General features: G+C 48.7%; 1 protein-coding gene across 1 annotated transcript in view; it reads left to right on the forward strand.

Moving 5' to 3' along the window:
* The window catches only part of CCDC183 (coiled-coil domain containing 183), a 357,131-nt gene that overhangs the window by 161,080 nt on the left and 178,065 nt on the right, over window positions 1-17,986 (forward strand). The window contains exon 8 of the mRNA XM_085615709.1: window positions 14,096-14,162. Within this exon, the coding sequence (XP_085471835.1) occupies window positions 14,096-14,162 (67 nt within the window). The remainder of the gene's footprint in view (window positions 1-14,095; window positions 14,163-17,986) is intronic.

Consider the following 17,986-nt stretch of genomic DNA (forward strand, 5'->3'; position numbering starts at 1 on the left):
TCTTTATTCTTACTCTTGGCCAGCAGGGCTCTGCTCTGGTCACTCTCAAGGGTTATCTTTCGGCTGTGTCCACTTTCCTACAGCTGCCTGACAAAACCTCTTTATTTAATTCCCCTATTGTAAATAGGTTCTTGAAAGGACTTGTACATATGTTTTCCCCTTTATTATGCCCCAGTAGGACCTAATTTTCACTTACCTCATGTGCGCTCACCTTTGAGCCCCTACACAAGTTGTCATCTGCCAGGAGGGTGAGTGAGCTGCAGTCTTTATCATTCAAGCCTCCATATCTCAGCACATTCCCGGATAAGGTGGTGCTTATCACCCAAGCCTCATTCCTTCCTAAAGTGGGGACCATTGTCCATTCGGGTAAGTCGGTCACACTGCTCACCTTGTTTGCTCCTCTACATCCCTCTAAGGAAGAGGAGTGTCTTCATCAATAGAGACCCAAAAAGAGCGTTGTCGTTCTACCTTGACCTCGCAAAAGAATTCCGGGTGGACAGCCAACTCTTTGTCAGTTATGTGGGAGCCAAAAAGGGGGGAGGGGCAGTGCAGATACAAACCATTTCATGCTGGGTCATTATCTGTATTAGGATCTGCTAAGGCCTGGCTAAGAAGCAGCCTCCTGAGGGTTTACGGGCCCATTCCACCAGGGGGAAGGCTGCGACCCTGGTGCTGGCTTTTGAAGCGCCAGTCCTGCACATCTGCCAGGCTGCAACGTGGGCGTCATTGCACAAGTTTGCTAAACACTACTGCCTGTACGGTCAGGTCAGCAGGAACGAGCATTTCGCGGAAGGACTTTCTAGTCTAGTAATCTGTCTGCATCCCAACGCCATAAAGTATGGCTTGGGTATCTATTCAAAGGTAAGGAATCTGAGCTAGAAGTCTCTATCAGATGAACAAGTTACTTACCTTATGTAACGCTTTTTCTGGTAGAAACAATATCTATCTACAGATTCCTTACAGACCCACCCACGCCTCCCCACTCTGCGGACTCATTTATAGGGATAGGGTTGCTCCCTTTACAGGTCCCTAGTTTTAACACACACTGGTCAGTTCACTTCATGGCTCTGCGCTTCTGGTGTGGTAAAAGTAAAAGTAACTGACATCTGCGCACCTGGGTGGCACCTATCTCGGTGACCGCGAGGTCACATCTGGCTCCACCGATGCCACTCAGAGCCGAACGGAGCCATCCGATGGTGAGCAGGGGTACTGCTCAGGCAAAAGATTTCCGATCCAGTTTGACGCCTGGAAAATTCAAAGGTAAGGAATCTGCAGCTAGATATTGTCTCTACCAGATAATGCGTTACCAAAGGTAAATAACTTGTCCGGTCCCCCAGTGCTCCTTCAGGGCCTCCTGCCCCCTTTCATCTAAAGCCTGTTCCTCTTATGCCGCTCTCCTACTCCTTTAACAGCTCTCTCGTCTCCTTAGCCCGGGTCACTGCTGCCATGACTGTCGTCTCCGTCACTTTTAGCCGGATTAGTGAACACCGTCCGACACTAGAAGGATGACCTGGTGCTCTATGGTTTCCCCCCTGGGTCTTGGCTGCCTTGCATCCTGGTCGGTGTCCCAGGCACTTTATTACAGTACCTTCCCCCCAATCCGAGAGAGGAAGTCAGCTGTGCCCTGTAGTCTCCCAGGAAGGTAACACCCCTGGAATTAAAAAATGATTGAAGGACTAAAAACCACCAGAGGATTCTTTCATTAGTGTCCTTCTGCCTGGCCAGCCAGACTAGAGGGCATGGGCCATGAACAACATGAATGAACGGCCTAATAAGTAATATTGAAAAGCTTCCATAGCCCACTTGATAGCCAAACACTCCTTTTCTACTGTGTGGTAGTGGAGCTCACAAGGAAGAAGCTTTCACTCGTTTGTATCAGGCTGGGATAGAACAGCACTACATCCCCTGTCTGATGCATCTGTTTGAAGTACAAATGGTTGTTTAAAGTTGGGGCAGCTTAAGACAGGGTCAGTACACAGGGAGTTTGTATGGAATTGAAAATTATGTTGTTGTTCCAGGGTCCATTCCACAATAATGTTCGGTCAGGGGTTGAGCAGCAAATTCGTTAAAAGGGTGGCCTTCTCAGCAAAATGGGGAATAAACCTGCAGTAGTACCCTACCAACCCCAGAAAAGAGTGAATGCCTTTTTTGTCCTGAGGCCTAGTCAGACTGCGAACTGCGTGTACTTTGTCCACCTGGGGACTGATCTGCCCTTTCTGAATATGATACCCTAGGTATCGAATGGAAGTTGTAGACTATATGCACTTCTCAGGTTTTGCAGTGAGACCGGCCTCCCTCAAGGTCTGAAACACGGTATCTAAGTGTAGGAGATGCTATTTCCAGTCGGGACTACATACCATTATATCATCTAAATAAGCTGCTGCATAGCCCCAATGTAGTTTCAATATAACATCAATGAGTCGCTGAAAAGTGGCTGGTGCTCCATGTAGCCCAAACGATAGGACTTTAAACTGGTAAAGACTGGTGGGGGTGGAGAATGCAGTCTTTGCTTTGGCAGTGGATTTGAGGGGGATCTGCCTTTTGTCAGGTCAAGGGTGGTGAAATATGAGGCTGATCCCAAGATTTCAATTAACTCATCGACCCTGAGCATGTGTCATGTATCAAATTTGGACCTCCTATTCAACTGTCGAAAATAGATACAAAACCGGATGGTCCCATTTGGTTTTGGGACCAGGGTTACTGGGGAACGCCAAGCACGGTTAGATAGCTTGATAATTCCTTCCTTTAGCATGTTGCTTACTTCTGTTTCTACAGCTAGCCTACGTTCTTCAGGGATTCTATATGGCCATAGTCGCACCACCTAGTTGCCCTCAGTCACAATATCATGGCTGATCAGTGTGGTTCGCCCAGGTTTTTGGGAAAACATATCTGTATAGCGCCATAAAGGAGATTTCTAAGGGATGTGAGTTAGTGACTAGCATAGCAGAAGAGCCATCCCCATCTGCCTTGTTGCCTGTTTCCCACCTCTTGAGATGATTAATATAGAAAATATGTTTACCCTTGGACCTGTGTGGTATTACATATTTTACGGGACTACTCTGGGAAATTACTTTATAGGGTCCTTGCCACTGAGCCAAGAGTTTTTTGTCCAAGGAGGGGAGGAGAGTTAGGGATTTTAGCCTACACATATATACTGTCTTCTGTTTATTCTGTGCTTTCTCCATGTGGTTGCTCACATCTTCCTGCAGACTATGGACCTTCTCTTTGAGAGTAGTAGTGTACTCCAATAGACCCAGCCCCTCATCTTTCTCCCAGTGTTTTGATGTCATATCCAAAGTGTACGGAGTTGCCTCCCAAATACCATCTCAAATTGGCAATCCCTGTCGATGACTGAGCATGGGTACATTTGGCGTACTACAACACTAAAGGTAATACCAGTTTTGATTTTTCGGTTGTATTGTTCCACAAGACTGTTGGTCTGTGGATGGTAAACAGAGGTTCATATTTGGGTTATACCCAATATAGAACAGACCTGGGCCATGCATTTGGACATGAAAGGTGTCCCCTGGTCTGTAAGTAACTCCTTGGGGAAACTCATCCTTGAAAAAACTCAATCAGAGCATGGGCTACTGTAGTTGTAGTCATACTTGATAAGGGAATAACCTCTGGGTACCTAGTCATGTAGTCGACTACGACCAAAATATACTGATAACCCCGAACGGATGCCACCAGGGGACCCCACAAGGTCCATGCCTACTCGGGTAAAGGGGACATCACTGGTAGGCAGTGGCCTTAGTGAACGTTTCACTGTGTGTGGAGGATTGGTAACCTGACACCTCTCGTAGGCAGCACAAAACCTCCAGATACCCCCAAAAAACCCTGGCCAAAAGAACCACTGTAACAAATGCTCTTCTGTTTTGTCACTGCCATAATTACTGCCTCCTGCCTGACTATGAGCCAATTGGATCTGTTGCTGGTAGAGGAGGGGTACCAACAATTGGCTTAGGATATTGTCACCTTTTTTTTTACTTTCCTGTGCACCAACCCTTTGAATATACAAAAATAGGGAGCTAACTGACCAGTGGATTCCAAGACAGCTTGTCCCCAAGCCTGGGTGAGGTTTGGGTCCTTCTTCTGGGCAGCTCTAAAACTAGGTGATGTTCTCCTGTGTCAGCTGTGGAGGAAGAAGCGAGGAAGGCATTAGAATCCCCTGTTAACAGATGGAGTTTGTTATGTAGATGTTGCTCCCTGTGAGTGAGCTTTCTAAGGTACTTACACCCACCTATCACCTCATCCCCGAAAGGGGCTTCCTTCCACCAGTGGTTCCCTACCTCATGTCCCTTAGTGGAGGATAGAAAACAAGAACAAGCTAATCTGAATGAACAGTCCCTATAATCATTTCCACCAACATTTGAGGAATCTCTCCCACCTTTAGCACTTCTGGTTGGCCCCTCTGATTGATAGTGACTTTGGCTACCAGATACGGTTTACTGTTCCCGTGGACACAAGTATTTATAACTGTGTCCCATTGCTCCCTTTGTTCAGGTTTCACCTTTTCTTGACTTATTGCTGAGTACCGACAACCTGGATCTACTATTTTCCACTGGGGTGGGGGGGGTGTCATTCACTGGGAGAAATAGCACCTATTGAGTTTGCATCAGTCTTGGGTTCTCTTATTGTATGCAGTGCAAAAGGTAAGGGAACACACCATAGACCCTCCAATGTTGAGCCAAAGGCCAAACTTATGACAATTTGTATCCTCTGCACACGCTCTACGCACAATTGAAACTTCAATTTAACAAAAAGTGTAAAAGAAAAAGCAGGAATAAAGATCTGTAGTTTTTGTTCTTTTTTCTCTTTTAATCCAACACCGCCCAGCCAACACGTGTTTCGTCGCTTGAGGAACCCCCCAAGACTTCTTCAGGGCTGTAGGGCTCTTTAATTCTAAATTCAAGTCCTCTTTGCTGGTTATACTTCCAACCTGGCTGGTCTATAAATCCAAACTGAGCTATGATTCCAATTGTCAGTAATATTCATGAGTCCAACCTTATCAGACGACTGGATCACAAATCCCGAGTGTGGTGACTTGTCCAGGTGCTCCGAGTAAGTTGAAGTTTAAAAATGGCAATCTCATCAGCGAGTACACCTTCTTGGAGTAAGTGTTGACGCCGGAATCGCGTATTTTGAACTGGAAATTCTCCTCCACCAGAGAATCTGGATCCGCCCCTCCTGTGCTTCCGCCAGTGTCCCTTGGCCTCATCTTCCTTCCTGGTACCGGGATTCTCCTTCCGCCTTTATCGTCCTCCATGCCCTCTGAAACATCTGTTCGGACCCACAGTGGTCTTTCAGGGCCTCCTGTCCCCTTTTGTCGAATGCCTATTCCTCAGTACGCCGCTCTCCTGTTCCGTGAACCTCTTGCTCATCTTCTTAGCTTGGGTCTCTGCTGTCATGACCGTCATCTCCACCCCTTTTAGCCGGATTGGTGAAACCAGTGTCAGCCACTAGACCACTGACCTGTCACTCCATTGTACCCCCAGGGTCTTGCCTGCCTTTCATGCCGCTTGGTGTCTCTGACAGTTCGTTACAGGTACATTCAATTTAAAAAGTAAATTACCTTCACCATTTTCAAATAAGTATCAGGTTGGGTGTCTGGATTGTGGTCGCTGAAATACAGGTTTCTCATTGAATTTTATAAGTGTACCCTTTCTAAGAAAAAAGTATATGGGTACAAGGTTAATGGGAATTGGATTTAGACGTTTGACTTTCTAAAATGTCATCAATAATTATATGGCCTAGACTTTCTATTACTTATTTCCCTATGCTGGGCCTATCTGCTCTTCCTCTGCTATACTATCGCACTCCGTGTCCCAGTTGCATCTGATATAGACATCTAGCCACAGATCCCTTACCTTAGAATTCTCCCCAGGTGCCAGACTGGCTCTGGAAAACTTCTGTGTGCCGGTTGAGGGCATCGTGCGACTCCATAGCGTCGTCTTGCACCGGATGAGACTTCGACCGATTCCATATAAGCCCTTCCCCGACATGCTGACGTCAGTTTTTTCTTTTCCGCACTACAGCGCGGATCTGGAAAAGCGGTTCCTCTGGACGGTTTTTGGCCTTCTACGATATTGTTTTGTCTGAAAGAGTGTGGGCCATATTATCAAGAACGGTGCAAACATTATCGCCGCTTTAGCGTCAGGAAACTGCCGCTAAAGCGGCGATAAGGGGCTTGATAATATGCCCTAGAGCATTCCAATAGAAGCCCAGGTTCTGGTGTCAAGGACATCAAGCCTGGGCTTCTATTGGAATTCACAAGGGCATATTATCAAGCCCATTATCGCCGCTTTAGCAGCAGTTTCCTGCCGCTAAAGCAGCGATAATTTCTGATGGATACATCTGCCAGTGGATTCCTCACCTTGTGAATATCCCCTGCGCCAGCATTCCACGGAACTTTTCTTCCCCAGCATTCCACGTCGACGTGGGCGACGTCACAATACATCGGCTCCGCACGCGACTCCGTACGACGTCATCGGAGCCATAAGAAGCCCACGTCGGCGTGATGACGTCAGTTCCCTTTTTTCCGCGCCGTCGACGCGCAACGGTTTTTTCCCAGTGCTCTCTAGATACTTTGTAATCTAGTGGTGTATTTTTGTTAAAATCGGTATGTCTTCGACGAGGAAGTCGGGCTTTAAGCCCTGTAGGGAGTGCGGAGGCCTGATGTCCATGACGGATCCGCATCAGAACTGTTTATGGTGTCTCTCCTCTGATCATGACGTGGATGAGTGCGGGTGCTGTAGGAGCATGAATCCTAAAGCGCTGAAGGAGAGGAAGACCAAACTCTTCATGAAGAAGATCGGTGAGGAGAAGAGAGGGAGAAAAAAGGAGAAGTCCAGGCGAGAGTCTTCGACTTCGAGGTCGTCGAAGTCGAAGAAGCACCACAAGAAGAGGAAGCATTCTTCTCGGCGTCGGTCCTCGAAGTCTAAGAGGTCGAGGTCGGCTTCGCCTCGTCGACGTCAGAGCAAGGTCTTGTCTCCTTCGCCTTCTCCTGATAAGTCTTCGGAGTCTCCCTCGCCGAAGCGGACTCCAGCTCGTTCCCCGACGCTGTCACCGGTGCCGTCCAAGGCTTCGACTCCGGGTCGGGTGGAATCTGATGTGCATTTGGATGAGCAGGAGCAGGAAGAGTCTGTTCCGGTGCCTGGTGACTCCGCGGCTCCGGTGGAGGATTCTGAGGAGCCGACGCCGGTGACTCCACAGGAGGATACAGGGGCAGTTCCTTATCCCCAATTCCCGGCTCCAGGTACGGATCCTTCGGGATTTCTGAATGCCATGTATGGCATATTTCAGAGAGCATCCTTCCCATCCGGAGCACCAGCAGGTCCCGTGGGTCCGATGGCGTTTTCTCTGGGAGTGCCGCAGCAATACGCTCAGGCTCCTTTTCTGCCTTTTATGCCGATGGCGCCTTCTTGGCAGTTTCCGGCGCCGGTTGGGAATCCGGCTCGACCTCGGATGGATCGTCAATCTTCGGAGCCTTCTCTGACGCCGAGGCCGACTCCATCGACGCCGCATCCGGCGCCGCCGACTCCACCTGTGGCGCCTCCGACGCCGGTGCCTTTGGCTCCACCGACGCCGCGTACGACGTCGACGACGCCGGCTCCCCGGATCCGATCGAGGCGGGAGGCCCAAAGGGTTTTGGAGGAGGAAAGATATCGGGCTGAGGTGGAAGAAGGTGAAGTCGACTCTTCTTCGGATGAGTTTGGAGGTATAGAGGTAGCAAGTGGTTTGGATACCACCCCGGAGTGGGAGCATGCTTCTGCAAGGTCTTCTCCACCACAGGAATTGGCGCCCTACCACGTTGTGATCAAGAAGGCCGCGGAGTTGTTAGATCTGCAGCTGCCCTCTGTGGAATACAAGTCCAACCTGCTTACAGAGGTGTTGCACTCTCCGACGTCGGAGCCTTTGTTACCTTTCAATGAGGCTCTCTTGGAACCAGTGTTGGAGGTGTGGAAGAAGCCTCTATCAGCTCCGGCAGTTTGCAGACAGGTGGCAAGGAGGTACAGGGTTGCGCCAGGAGACCCGGATTTTTTATCCACGCATCCTTCTCCAGAGAGCCTAGTGGTGCAGGCTTCATGTTCTAAACATGCTTCGGGTGCTTTCCCCCAATCTCCTGCTGATAGGGAGTCAAAGAAAGTTGATCAGGCGGCCAAAAAGACATTCTCCTCAGGAAGTATGGCGTTGAAGTCATCAAATGCCACATGCTTGCTGGGGCGTTATGTTCATGCCCTGATGGACTCTATAAAAACTTTGGCCCCTAAGTTACCTGAGGGGGATAAGTCGTCCTTCATGGAGGTTGTGGCGGACACTCAGGCAGCTGCCAGGCAGGTGATCCAGTCTGGGCTGGATACGGCGGACTCTGTGGCGAGGATTATGGGGTCGTCCATTGCCGCAAGGAGACAGGCTTGGCTCCGTTCCTCAGGTTTTTCTGCAGATGTCCAGGCCACGCTGGTAGATCTGCCCTTTGACGGACAAAAGTTGTTTGGGGAGAAGGCAGATTCTGCCCTTCAACGTTTCAAGGACAGTAGGTTGACGGCGAAGTCTTTGGGTCTGCAGGCTCCTGCTAAAAGTTCAACTTTCCGTAAGGCTAGGGGATTCGGAAGATCATCCTTTCGCTCCTTCCGACAGCCACAGCAGCAGCAGCAACAACAGCAGCAGAATCCCCTCTATCGCTCCTATAGAGGGAAGCAAAGGGGTCGGAGAGGTTCTGGTCGCAACCCCTCTTCTTCCTCCTCCTCCTCTGCTCCAAATGAGGCTTCAGGGAAGCAGCCCTAGATCCCCCATCCCGGATCATGTAAGGCCTGTGGGGGGTCGGGTGTCCTACTTTCTACGGGGTTGGAAATCTGTTACAACCGACCTTTGGGTTTTGAACCTCGTAGAGACTGGGTACGCCCTTCCCTTTCGGGAGTTTCCTCCCCCTTACCCTCCTTGCCAAGGTTATTGCTCGGAGGACCACCTGCTTCTCCTGCAGAAAGAAGTTCTAGCCTTGTTTCAGAAGGGCGCAATAGAGGTGGTTCCGGAGCAGGAAAGAGGTCAGGGATGCTACTCCCGGTATTTCCTGATCCCCAAGAAGGACGGCAGATTGCGTCAGATTCTGGACCTCAGAATCTTGAATTTTTACCTGAAACAGGAGAAGTTCAAGATGCTGACCCTTGCGCAGGTTCTTCAAGCGTTGCAGCAAGGAGACTGGATGGTGTCGCTCGACTTGCAGGACGCGTACTTCCATGTCCCAATCCTGAAGTCGCACAGGAAGTATCTCCGTTTTACGGTTGGGTCGCAACATTATCAGTTTGCGGTCCTCCCGTTTGGTCTTACTACTGCACCTCGAGTCTTCACAAAGGTGATGGCAGTGGTGGCTGCTCATCTCAGGAGGTCGGGGATTCCGGTTTTTTCCCTACCTGGACGACTGGCTTCTGAAGGCAGAGTCCCCGGAGATGGTGCAGCGTCATCTGCAGGTGACAGCTCAGCTGTTGTTCGACTTGGGTTTTTCGATCAATGTGCCCAAATCTCACCTGGTGCCCTCTCAACGCAACCTGTTTATAGGGGCAGTACTGGACACTACTGTGTGTCGAGCATTCCCTCCTCCTCAAAGGATTCTCGACATTCAGGAGATGGTCCCTTTATTCCACAGTGGAGCGGTTGTTCCAGTTCTGAAGGTCCTTCGCCTACTCGGTCTGTTCGCTTCCTGCATTCTGTTGGTCAGCCATGCACGCTGGCACATGAGGGCGCTCCAGTGGTGCCTCCGCAAGCAGTGGTATCAGCACAACGGGGATCTCGGGGAGTCGATCAAGATCTCCGGAGAAGCTGCAGCGGATCTGTCTTGGTGGGGCGTGGAGGGCAATCTGTCCCAAGGAAAGCCTTTCCATCTACCTCCATCGGTGGCCACAGTGATAACGGATGCCTCCACCCTAGGGTGGGGAGCTCATCTGGGGGATCTGGAGATCAAGGGTCTTTGGTCTCCAGAGGAAAGGTTGCTTCATATCAACCTTCTGGAATTGCGGGCGATTCGTTTGGCACTCAAGGCCTTCCTCCCTTCCCTTCGCGGTCAGTCAGTTCAAGTCCTGACGGACAACACGACCGCGATGTGGTATATAAACAAACAGGGAGGAGTAGGGTCTCTTTGTCTCTGCAGAGAGGCCTTACGACTATGGTCCTGGGCTCAGGACCATCAGATTTGTCTAATGGCAAATCATCTGGCCGGGGTGCTGAACGTGCGTGCGGACAGTCTCAGTCGGCAGTTCTCCGCCGACCACGAGTGGAGGCTCCATCCGGAGGTGGTTCGTCACGTCTTTCGGACGTGGGGGACACCTCGGGTGGACCTGTTTGCCACCCGAGAGAACGCGCACTGCCCGTCATTCTGCAGTCTCCAGTATCCGATGCAGGGAGCGTTGGGGGACGCGTTTCAGTTGAGTTGGGGCTTGCAACTCCTTTACGCGTTTCCTCCCATACCCTTGATTCCTCGGGTTCTGAGGAAGATTCGCCAAGACCGGGCCCAAGTTATTTTGGTCGCCCCAGATTGGCCAAGAAGATCTTCTCCACCTCTCCTCGTGCCCTCCGCTCCGTCTCCCTCTGAGGGCAGACCTCCTCTCGCAGTCGGAGGGGCAGGTTCTACACCCCCACCTCCAGAGCTTACACCTTCATGCCTGGAGATTGAACGGGGCAACCTGAGTTCCTTCTCTCTCCCACCTGATGTGGTGGACGTTATTTTATCGGCCAGGCGACACTCCACCAAGTCCATATACTCCTACAGGTGGTCTAAGTTTGTAAGGTGGTGTGGAGAGAGATCCATTGACCCTTTAATGGCTCATCTTTCTGATGTGCTTCAGTTTGCTCTTTCCTTGGCTCAGCAGGGCTGTGCAGTGGCCACGGTCAAGGGCTACCTTTCGGCCTTATCGGCATTTCTGTGCCTTCCAGATCAACTTTCGTTATTTAAATCTCCGGTTGTTCTGAGGTTCATCAAGGGCCTTACAAACATGTTTCCTCCCACTCCATTTGTAATGCCTCAGTGGGACCTTAATCTTGTCTTAACCTTTTTAATGCGGTCCCCATTTGAGCCTCTTCATAGTTGTCCTTTGAGGCTGTTGTCCTTTAAGGTGGTTTTTCTTGTAGCCATAACCTCGGCAAGGAGGGTGAGTGAGCTTCAAGCTCTTAGTTCCAAACCTCCTTTTCTTACCTTACATGCTGAAAGGATGGTTCTCAGGACCAGGGCTGCTTTCCTGCCAAAAGTTGTTACTCCTTTCCATTTGGGGCAGTCTATTACCCTCCCTGTTTTTTATCCACCCCCTCATCCTTCCAAAGAAGAAGAAAGACTCCATCGCCTTGACCCGAAGAGGGCTATGAGTTTTTATTTGGACAGGACCAAGGACTTTCGTATTGATGACCAGCTTTTTATTGGCTACGTTGGTCGTTCTAAAGGTAAAGCGGTGCACAAGCGCACGCTGTCAAGATGGATTATACTGACCATCAAGATCTGCTACGCCCTGGCTGGTAAGACTCCTCCTGAGGGTATTCGTGCTCACTCTACTAGAGCTAAGTCTTCAACATCTGCTCTGGCCCGGGGTGTTCCTGTGGCAGATATTTGTAAGGCCGCGACTTGGGCCTCCCTCCATACTTTCGCAAAGCATTATTGCTTGGACTCTGAGATGAGGAGGGAGGGCCACTTCGCGCGCTCTGTCTTGCAAGACTTTCTGGTATAGAAAGGTGGACACCCTCCTCCGGGAGTGGGGACTGCTGTGGGAATCTATTCACAAGGTGAGGAATCCACTGGCAGATGTATCCATCAGAAGAACAAGTTACTTACCTTCGGTAACGCTTTTTCTGGTGGATACAGTATCTGCCTGTGGATTCCTCACTGACCCACCCGCCTCCCCGTTGTCCACCTTTGTATACCATGAAAGAGGTCTTGTTGGAATGTTTTGATGCTTTCTGTACATTTGTAGGTAATGCTTGTTTGGTTAGCATTCCTTTGTTTTTGTATGCTATGTATATATATTGGTATGCTATATACTGGGTATACTTGGAGTTGTCGTTGGTTCACCTGTTCGCCTCGAAGGCACAGAAAAAATGGGTGGAACTGACGTCCTCACGCCGACGTGGGCTTCTTATGGCTCCGATGACGTCATACGGAGTCGCGTGCGGAGCCGATGTATTGTGACGTCGCCCACGTCGACGTGGAATGCTGGGGAAGAAAAGTTCCGTGGAATGCTGGCGCAGGGGATATTCACAAGGTGAGGAATCCACAGGCAGATACTGTATCCACCAGAAAAAGCGTTACCGAAGGTAAGTAACTTGTTCGTTTGCGCCGTACTTGATAATATGGCCCTGTGTCTTTTTTTCTATGCCTTTCTGGTTTTAAACCTTGTGAGTTTTGTGCTTGATAGATGTCGTGCACGGACCCTCACTCTGTCTGTATGGCAATGTGTTCTTTTTGAGATAATCATTTTTTTTTGCTTTTAGCTAATGTTTTTGTTACATTTATGAGGATTCGGCAGTTCCCACAACAATACACCATGTCAAAACAAATCACGTATTGATAAACTCTGATGGTTTGCATCCACCACCGGACTCATTGCCTTTGCTTGTTTATTTTCATGTTTCCCATAATCTTGCTGAAAAAATCTACACAGATTTTCTTTTATTTATATTTTTCGGAAATACTGGAAGGTATCAAACATGTTTTACTAAATGATGCCTCAAATAAATGGTATCTGAAATTGCACAGCAAAACCTTTTTCTTCTGCTTTCTATTTTTAAAGAATCGTCAATCTTGCTTTCAAACTTCTAAAGTATTTGCATCTCATTAGAGAATATTCTGGAAGCATTATAGGTGGTCTCGCATTTACAAAGTTTGCATATATGTGTACACATTTTTATACTGAAACCACAGACAGTAGTATAAGCCAAGCTCACAGCATTTTCCTAAAGCGCGTGCCCTTTTAATAAAGACTTTGCATAAACGATCTATAAGTATAAGATCGAATAGCAAACAAACATACCAGACCTTCCCCGGTAGCGTGATCATACCACTGTCAGTAGTACCACACACTACGTCACATTAGACGGCCCAATATTGGAGCTAGACCGACCAAAATCCACCTCCAACAGCACACAGCTATATCGATTAACGAGACACGTAACACCCAGACGCCTAATCCGACATCTGATATCAGTGCCCGGGAAAAATCCATGAACCATTCCCCAGTTTTTATACCCCTGTTCTATGTGGCATGCACACAACCTGAGACCCCAAGGTTAACAAAATGTCTATCGACCAACCCCCTTTTTCTGAATAGCGTTATACTGTGATATGAGATGTAACATGCAATCCAACTGAATGTATTCTATCCTTGCTATTTGTCATGATAAACTATAAACGCCAATAAAAATACGTTAAAAAAAAAAGTATAAGGTCGAATAGAAGGAACATATGGATGCAAATCTTACCATAACTGCAGACATTGCTCTTTCACAGATCCATAATGTGGTACTGTGAACTGGCAGCTGAAGGGGTTGTACTATAGGGGGTTGGGCCACTTGTCCAAAATAAACATGAAAACTTGTTGGCCTTGACCACTCTCTTACACAACCACTTTCTACACCATTTTATCTTCTGGAGTTTCTGTTTTTCCCGCTTTGCCTCAATTTCCTTTTTTGCCCCAGTTTTCCCCCATACCTTAGTATGTAACAGTTTATCCAAAATGCCACTATCTATTTTACTTGATGCCAGTTTTCCACTTCTATTTCACTCGCTTCCTCCTTTCCCCAGCTACTGATCATTATGTACCTCCCTTAAAAGGAATCCTGGGGTTTTGCACCAATTCACCCCCATTGGCACCAGTTTTCCTTCCCATTCGAACAATCTGTCTATGTGCTCTACTTTCGCTCCCTCGAGCCCCAAATTCCCCCAATCCTGGCACCCACTCTGTCTGCTTGCTCCCTCCCGCTTTCTCTTGTACATGCCCTGACTTCATAGTATTTACCCAGTGATTCTTTATTTCATTTTTTTCTCTTACCACCCATGTTGTTGTTATTACTACTGATTATTATTGCTGCCTATTGATTTATTTTATTTTTTTATTTCAAGGAAGGGCCCAAGAAAGTAATGAATGTGGAATTGGAGTCGCTGTTAGGTCGAGAAAATCCAGTCCAAGGTAAATATCAGCTTTAGCCTCCAGTATTATACAAAAGAGCACTAATATTATATCTGATTTAGAACACGGAGGTCATGCCGTAAAATAGCCTAATCAGAAATACTGCAAGAATTTAACTCAACCTTGTATTTTCCACAATGTGGTACATCTGGCAGATTCGAAGTCTCTCAACAACAAGGATTACTGTGAATAACTTGTAAAGCCTTAAAAGGTGGGTCGTGATGATCACAAACTGTCCTCAGGGCAGGACAGGCCTTTTATTCCACTGGGCATTTCCCAGTGGGCGGAGCCTCTGTAGGCTTTTTTTTAGGGTGTAGGCCACTCTTGGTGCTACTGTCACTTCTCCCAGCTTCCTGAGGTTAATTGCAACAAACACAGGGAGGCTTCAAGAGAGAGAGAGGAAGAGAGGAAGAGAGGGAGGGGGAAGGTAGAGAGAAAGCAATACGAGAATGAGAAAAGAGAGGAGAGAAGAGAAGGAGGGAGACAGAATGGATAAATGGAAAGAAAGAGCTTGCGCAAGGAGATTTCAGTTTGAGAATTCTTGCCAGGACGTCTTTGCTTCCACAGTCCAGCCCTGGCTGTTTATTTATGGATTTGTATCGCGCTAGAATCGACTCTTAAAGAGTATCTCTGCGCAGAAAGAAAGGAGAAGATCATGGCAGCTACAGGAGGCGAATGGTACAATTCAGCTCAACTTGGTCATATACTCCTAAAATGATTGATAGTTACTAGAACAAAAACGTTTTAAGCTTTTTCCTAAAAACCAGGAATTCTGAGCATTGTCTAAGCTCAAACGGTAGTTTGTTCCATAGTGTAGGACCTACCACTGATAGGGCTTTCCCGCCCTGTCTGCTCCTCTTAATGGAAGGTACTTTGAGTAAGAGTTGGTTACTGGACCTAAGAGATCGAATGGGGTTGTAAGGAGTGAATTTGTCTCTCCAATGGGAGGGTCCGGATCCATGTATGGTTCTGTGAATAAGGCAGCATGTCTTAAAAGTAATCCTCTTATGGATTGGGAGCCAGTGTAGACTGTCGAGGAGTGGTTTGGAAGGTGTTCTTGGGGGGGGGGGGCATTCAGCACAAGTCTAGCCGCAGTGTTCTGAATCGCCTGGAGTTTTTCTATGACTCCCTGGTTAGCTGACAATAGGAGCCCATTGTAGTAATCCAGGCGACTCAACACTAAAGCCTGTACCAAGGTTTTCCTAGTGTAATCAGGTAATAGTGGGAACACTTTGCGTAATAGTCCAATAGCATGGAGACATTGGCTGATCACCCAATTACTATGTTGTTTAAGGGTGAGCTCCCGGTCCCGGTTCTATAAAAGGCCACCGGTGTGGGTTCAAACCATTTCAAGGCAGCAAGTAGAAAGGCTCATGTGGAGGAATGTGATTGGTGGATAAAGTTCGTCAGGTGACATTATGAGCTGCCATTGGACATTACTGTGGCCAGCAGCCTGAGTTTAAGTATATGCTCACAAAGGAGGAAACACTGGCATCATTGACGTGACAAATGGTTGTCATTACACATATTGCATGCGTGTTTGCAGCATGTAGGATAATTTTTCTGTTTGCTCTCCATCCACGCAATGTATTTTAATATTCATAAACAATCAATCGCCTTGACCATGTGAGGGATACCTGAGTACTGACTTGTTTGAAGGCTTTTCCAGTTGGGGCACATTAGTGGTAACAAACTGACGGAAAACCAGCACCATGACAGGGCTCCAAACCACGCGTTTCAAACTTATATTTGCATGCCATAACGATTGCAAGGGGCTCTCCATTAGGAAAGCAGCAGACAGGGCTGGACGAATGATACACTGACTCCATCTCCACAAACCTCCACTCAGAGAGCAGAGACTTTAAAAACAGTGTGACATAAAACAAAGTCTTCAGATCTGGTTACAAAAAAGAGTAAAATGCGTCACACAAAGGTTTTGTGCATCGTTTTCAATGTGAAGTCTTTGAAAATTAAAAATGCAAGCAGTGGCGTAGCACGGGGGGGAGGGGGCGGTCCATCGCGACAAACGCAGGAACCGGCACAGGCGGTAAAAGGTTTAGCTACCCCACTGCTTGCAAGGTGAGAGTTCGGTTCCAGGGATCCTTCTTCACTGAGCCTGAAAAACATGACTGGGGGACTGGTACTGTCCTGCAATCTGGGCTAGTTAGTGGCTTTGGGCAGCTAAGGGGGTCATTAGGATGGCGGGCGGATCGCCTCCGCCGGCCCAGCGGTGACGATCCGCCCGCCATCCCAACCTGATTTACCACCTGCCATATTATTATGGCGGGGGTATCGCGGCGGACGCAAAGTGTGTCCGCCGCTTTTCCGCCGGTTGGCAATCGTTCCGAATGCCGGCCGGGCGGAGCTGGGGCACAATATGGTGGTGGTGCCTCCATATTATGATGCATGGTTTTAAGGGCCTCTTCATGGCGGCAACGAAGGCTGGCAGGGATGTGCTGTGGGGGCTTGTTGCGGGCCCCCGGGGGTGGGGTTGTGGGGGGTGCACTTGGGGGGTACCCATGGTACATCCCTGCAGTTCCATGTACAATGTGGCAGGCACCACGCTGTCAATTTGGCATTGCGGTGGGTGCAGCTGTAAGCAGCACTCGCCGCAATGTCAAATATGCGGAATGCGACCGCCACGGTGGCGGGCACATCCCAATCAGTGGTGCAGGACCGCCGCACGTCTGGCGGCCGGTCCCAGCACTGCGAGGATGGCGGGCAGACTAAAGTCCGCCCGCCATCCTAAAGTCCGCCCGCCATCCTAATAGGCCCCCTTGTGTACACAGACTGGTTGGGATGTAAATACAAGAAGTTCTCCCCTCCCTCCTCCACAGATAAAACAAAAACATGTTTTTGACAACTGTCACAAACATGCAAACAGTGCACATGGCGTGCCTACAGCTGTCTATGAACTATCAGGAACATTCAGGGGAGTCTCCATCGAAGCAGCTATCTCAATACCTGCCCCCTCAGCCCGAGGTGTACCCCCAGACCAAAATGTACACAGCCAGATATGAGCCTCCAAAGCAGCTCACCTGGAAGCCTACGCAGGTACCACAAACTCATTATTAACAAGCCTGCTCAGTCAGAGCCGACCCCACATAAACCCCACTCAGCCACTGGGGTGCACCAAGCTTTGTGCCACGGCAGTTGTACTACCACACAGCAGAACCTCCTCCCGACGCCTTCTCAGCAGCAAAGACAGTTTGCGTGCAGCTCCTTGATGCCGGTTCATAGCTCACTGTGCTATATCAGAATTGCAGCTTATGAACTGCAAGTAACAAAAAAATCTGTGACAAAAGCAGCAACCCATTTTGTTTTCTTTACATAAAATACAAATCTTTGATATTCAGGTTACACAATTAGCTTTGCAGAAGACACTTTAACTGTCTATGCTACTGAAGGTGTCAAAACTTTGAGTAGACAAAACCCATATTTCTCCAAGGAGAGCATTAACCAACCACAAGAGTTCCCTTAGCTTTATTTATTTGCCCATTAAAATTGCTAGGGACACAAGATTTGCTGATGTCTGGGAGAGGGTCGTGGGGGAGGTTTGAGGGCCTGCAGGGCTTCTAGGTAGTGGAAAAGGAAGCAAACTCCAAGGCCTCCCAGGCCAAAATGTGCTGGCCTGTCGCCTTACAGCAACCCTCCAAACACCCACACCCTTCTTAACCCCAGCTGCCCCTCAAGCAATCAGGACGGGAGCCTAATTTCGCAGGCTCTTGAGGTCCCCCGAACTCCTGCCACAGTTTGAAAAATTCCATCGGCATTGCCATTATCCATCTCCACCACCCCCGCTGGTCCAGCTCCTATCCACTTGG

Source organism: Triturus cristatus, chromosome 1_2 (genome assembly GCF_964204655.1).
Source record: "Triturus cristatus chromosome 1_2, aTriCri1.1, whole genome shotgun sequence".
NCBI classification, from domain to species: domain Eukaryota; kingdom Metazoa; phylum Chordata; class Amphibia; order Caudata; family Salamandridae; genus Triturus; species Triturus cristatus.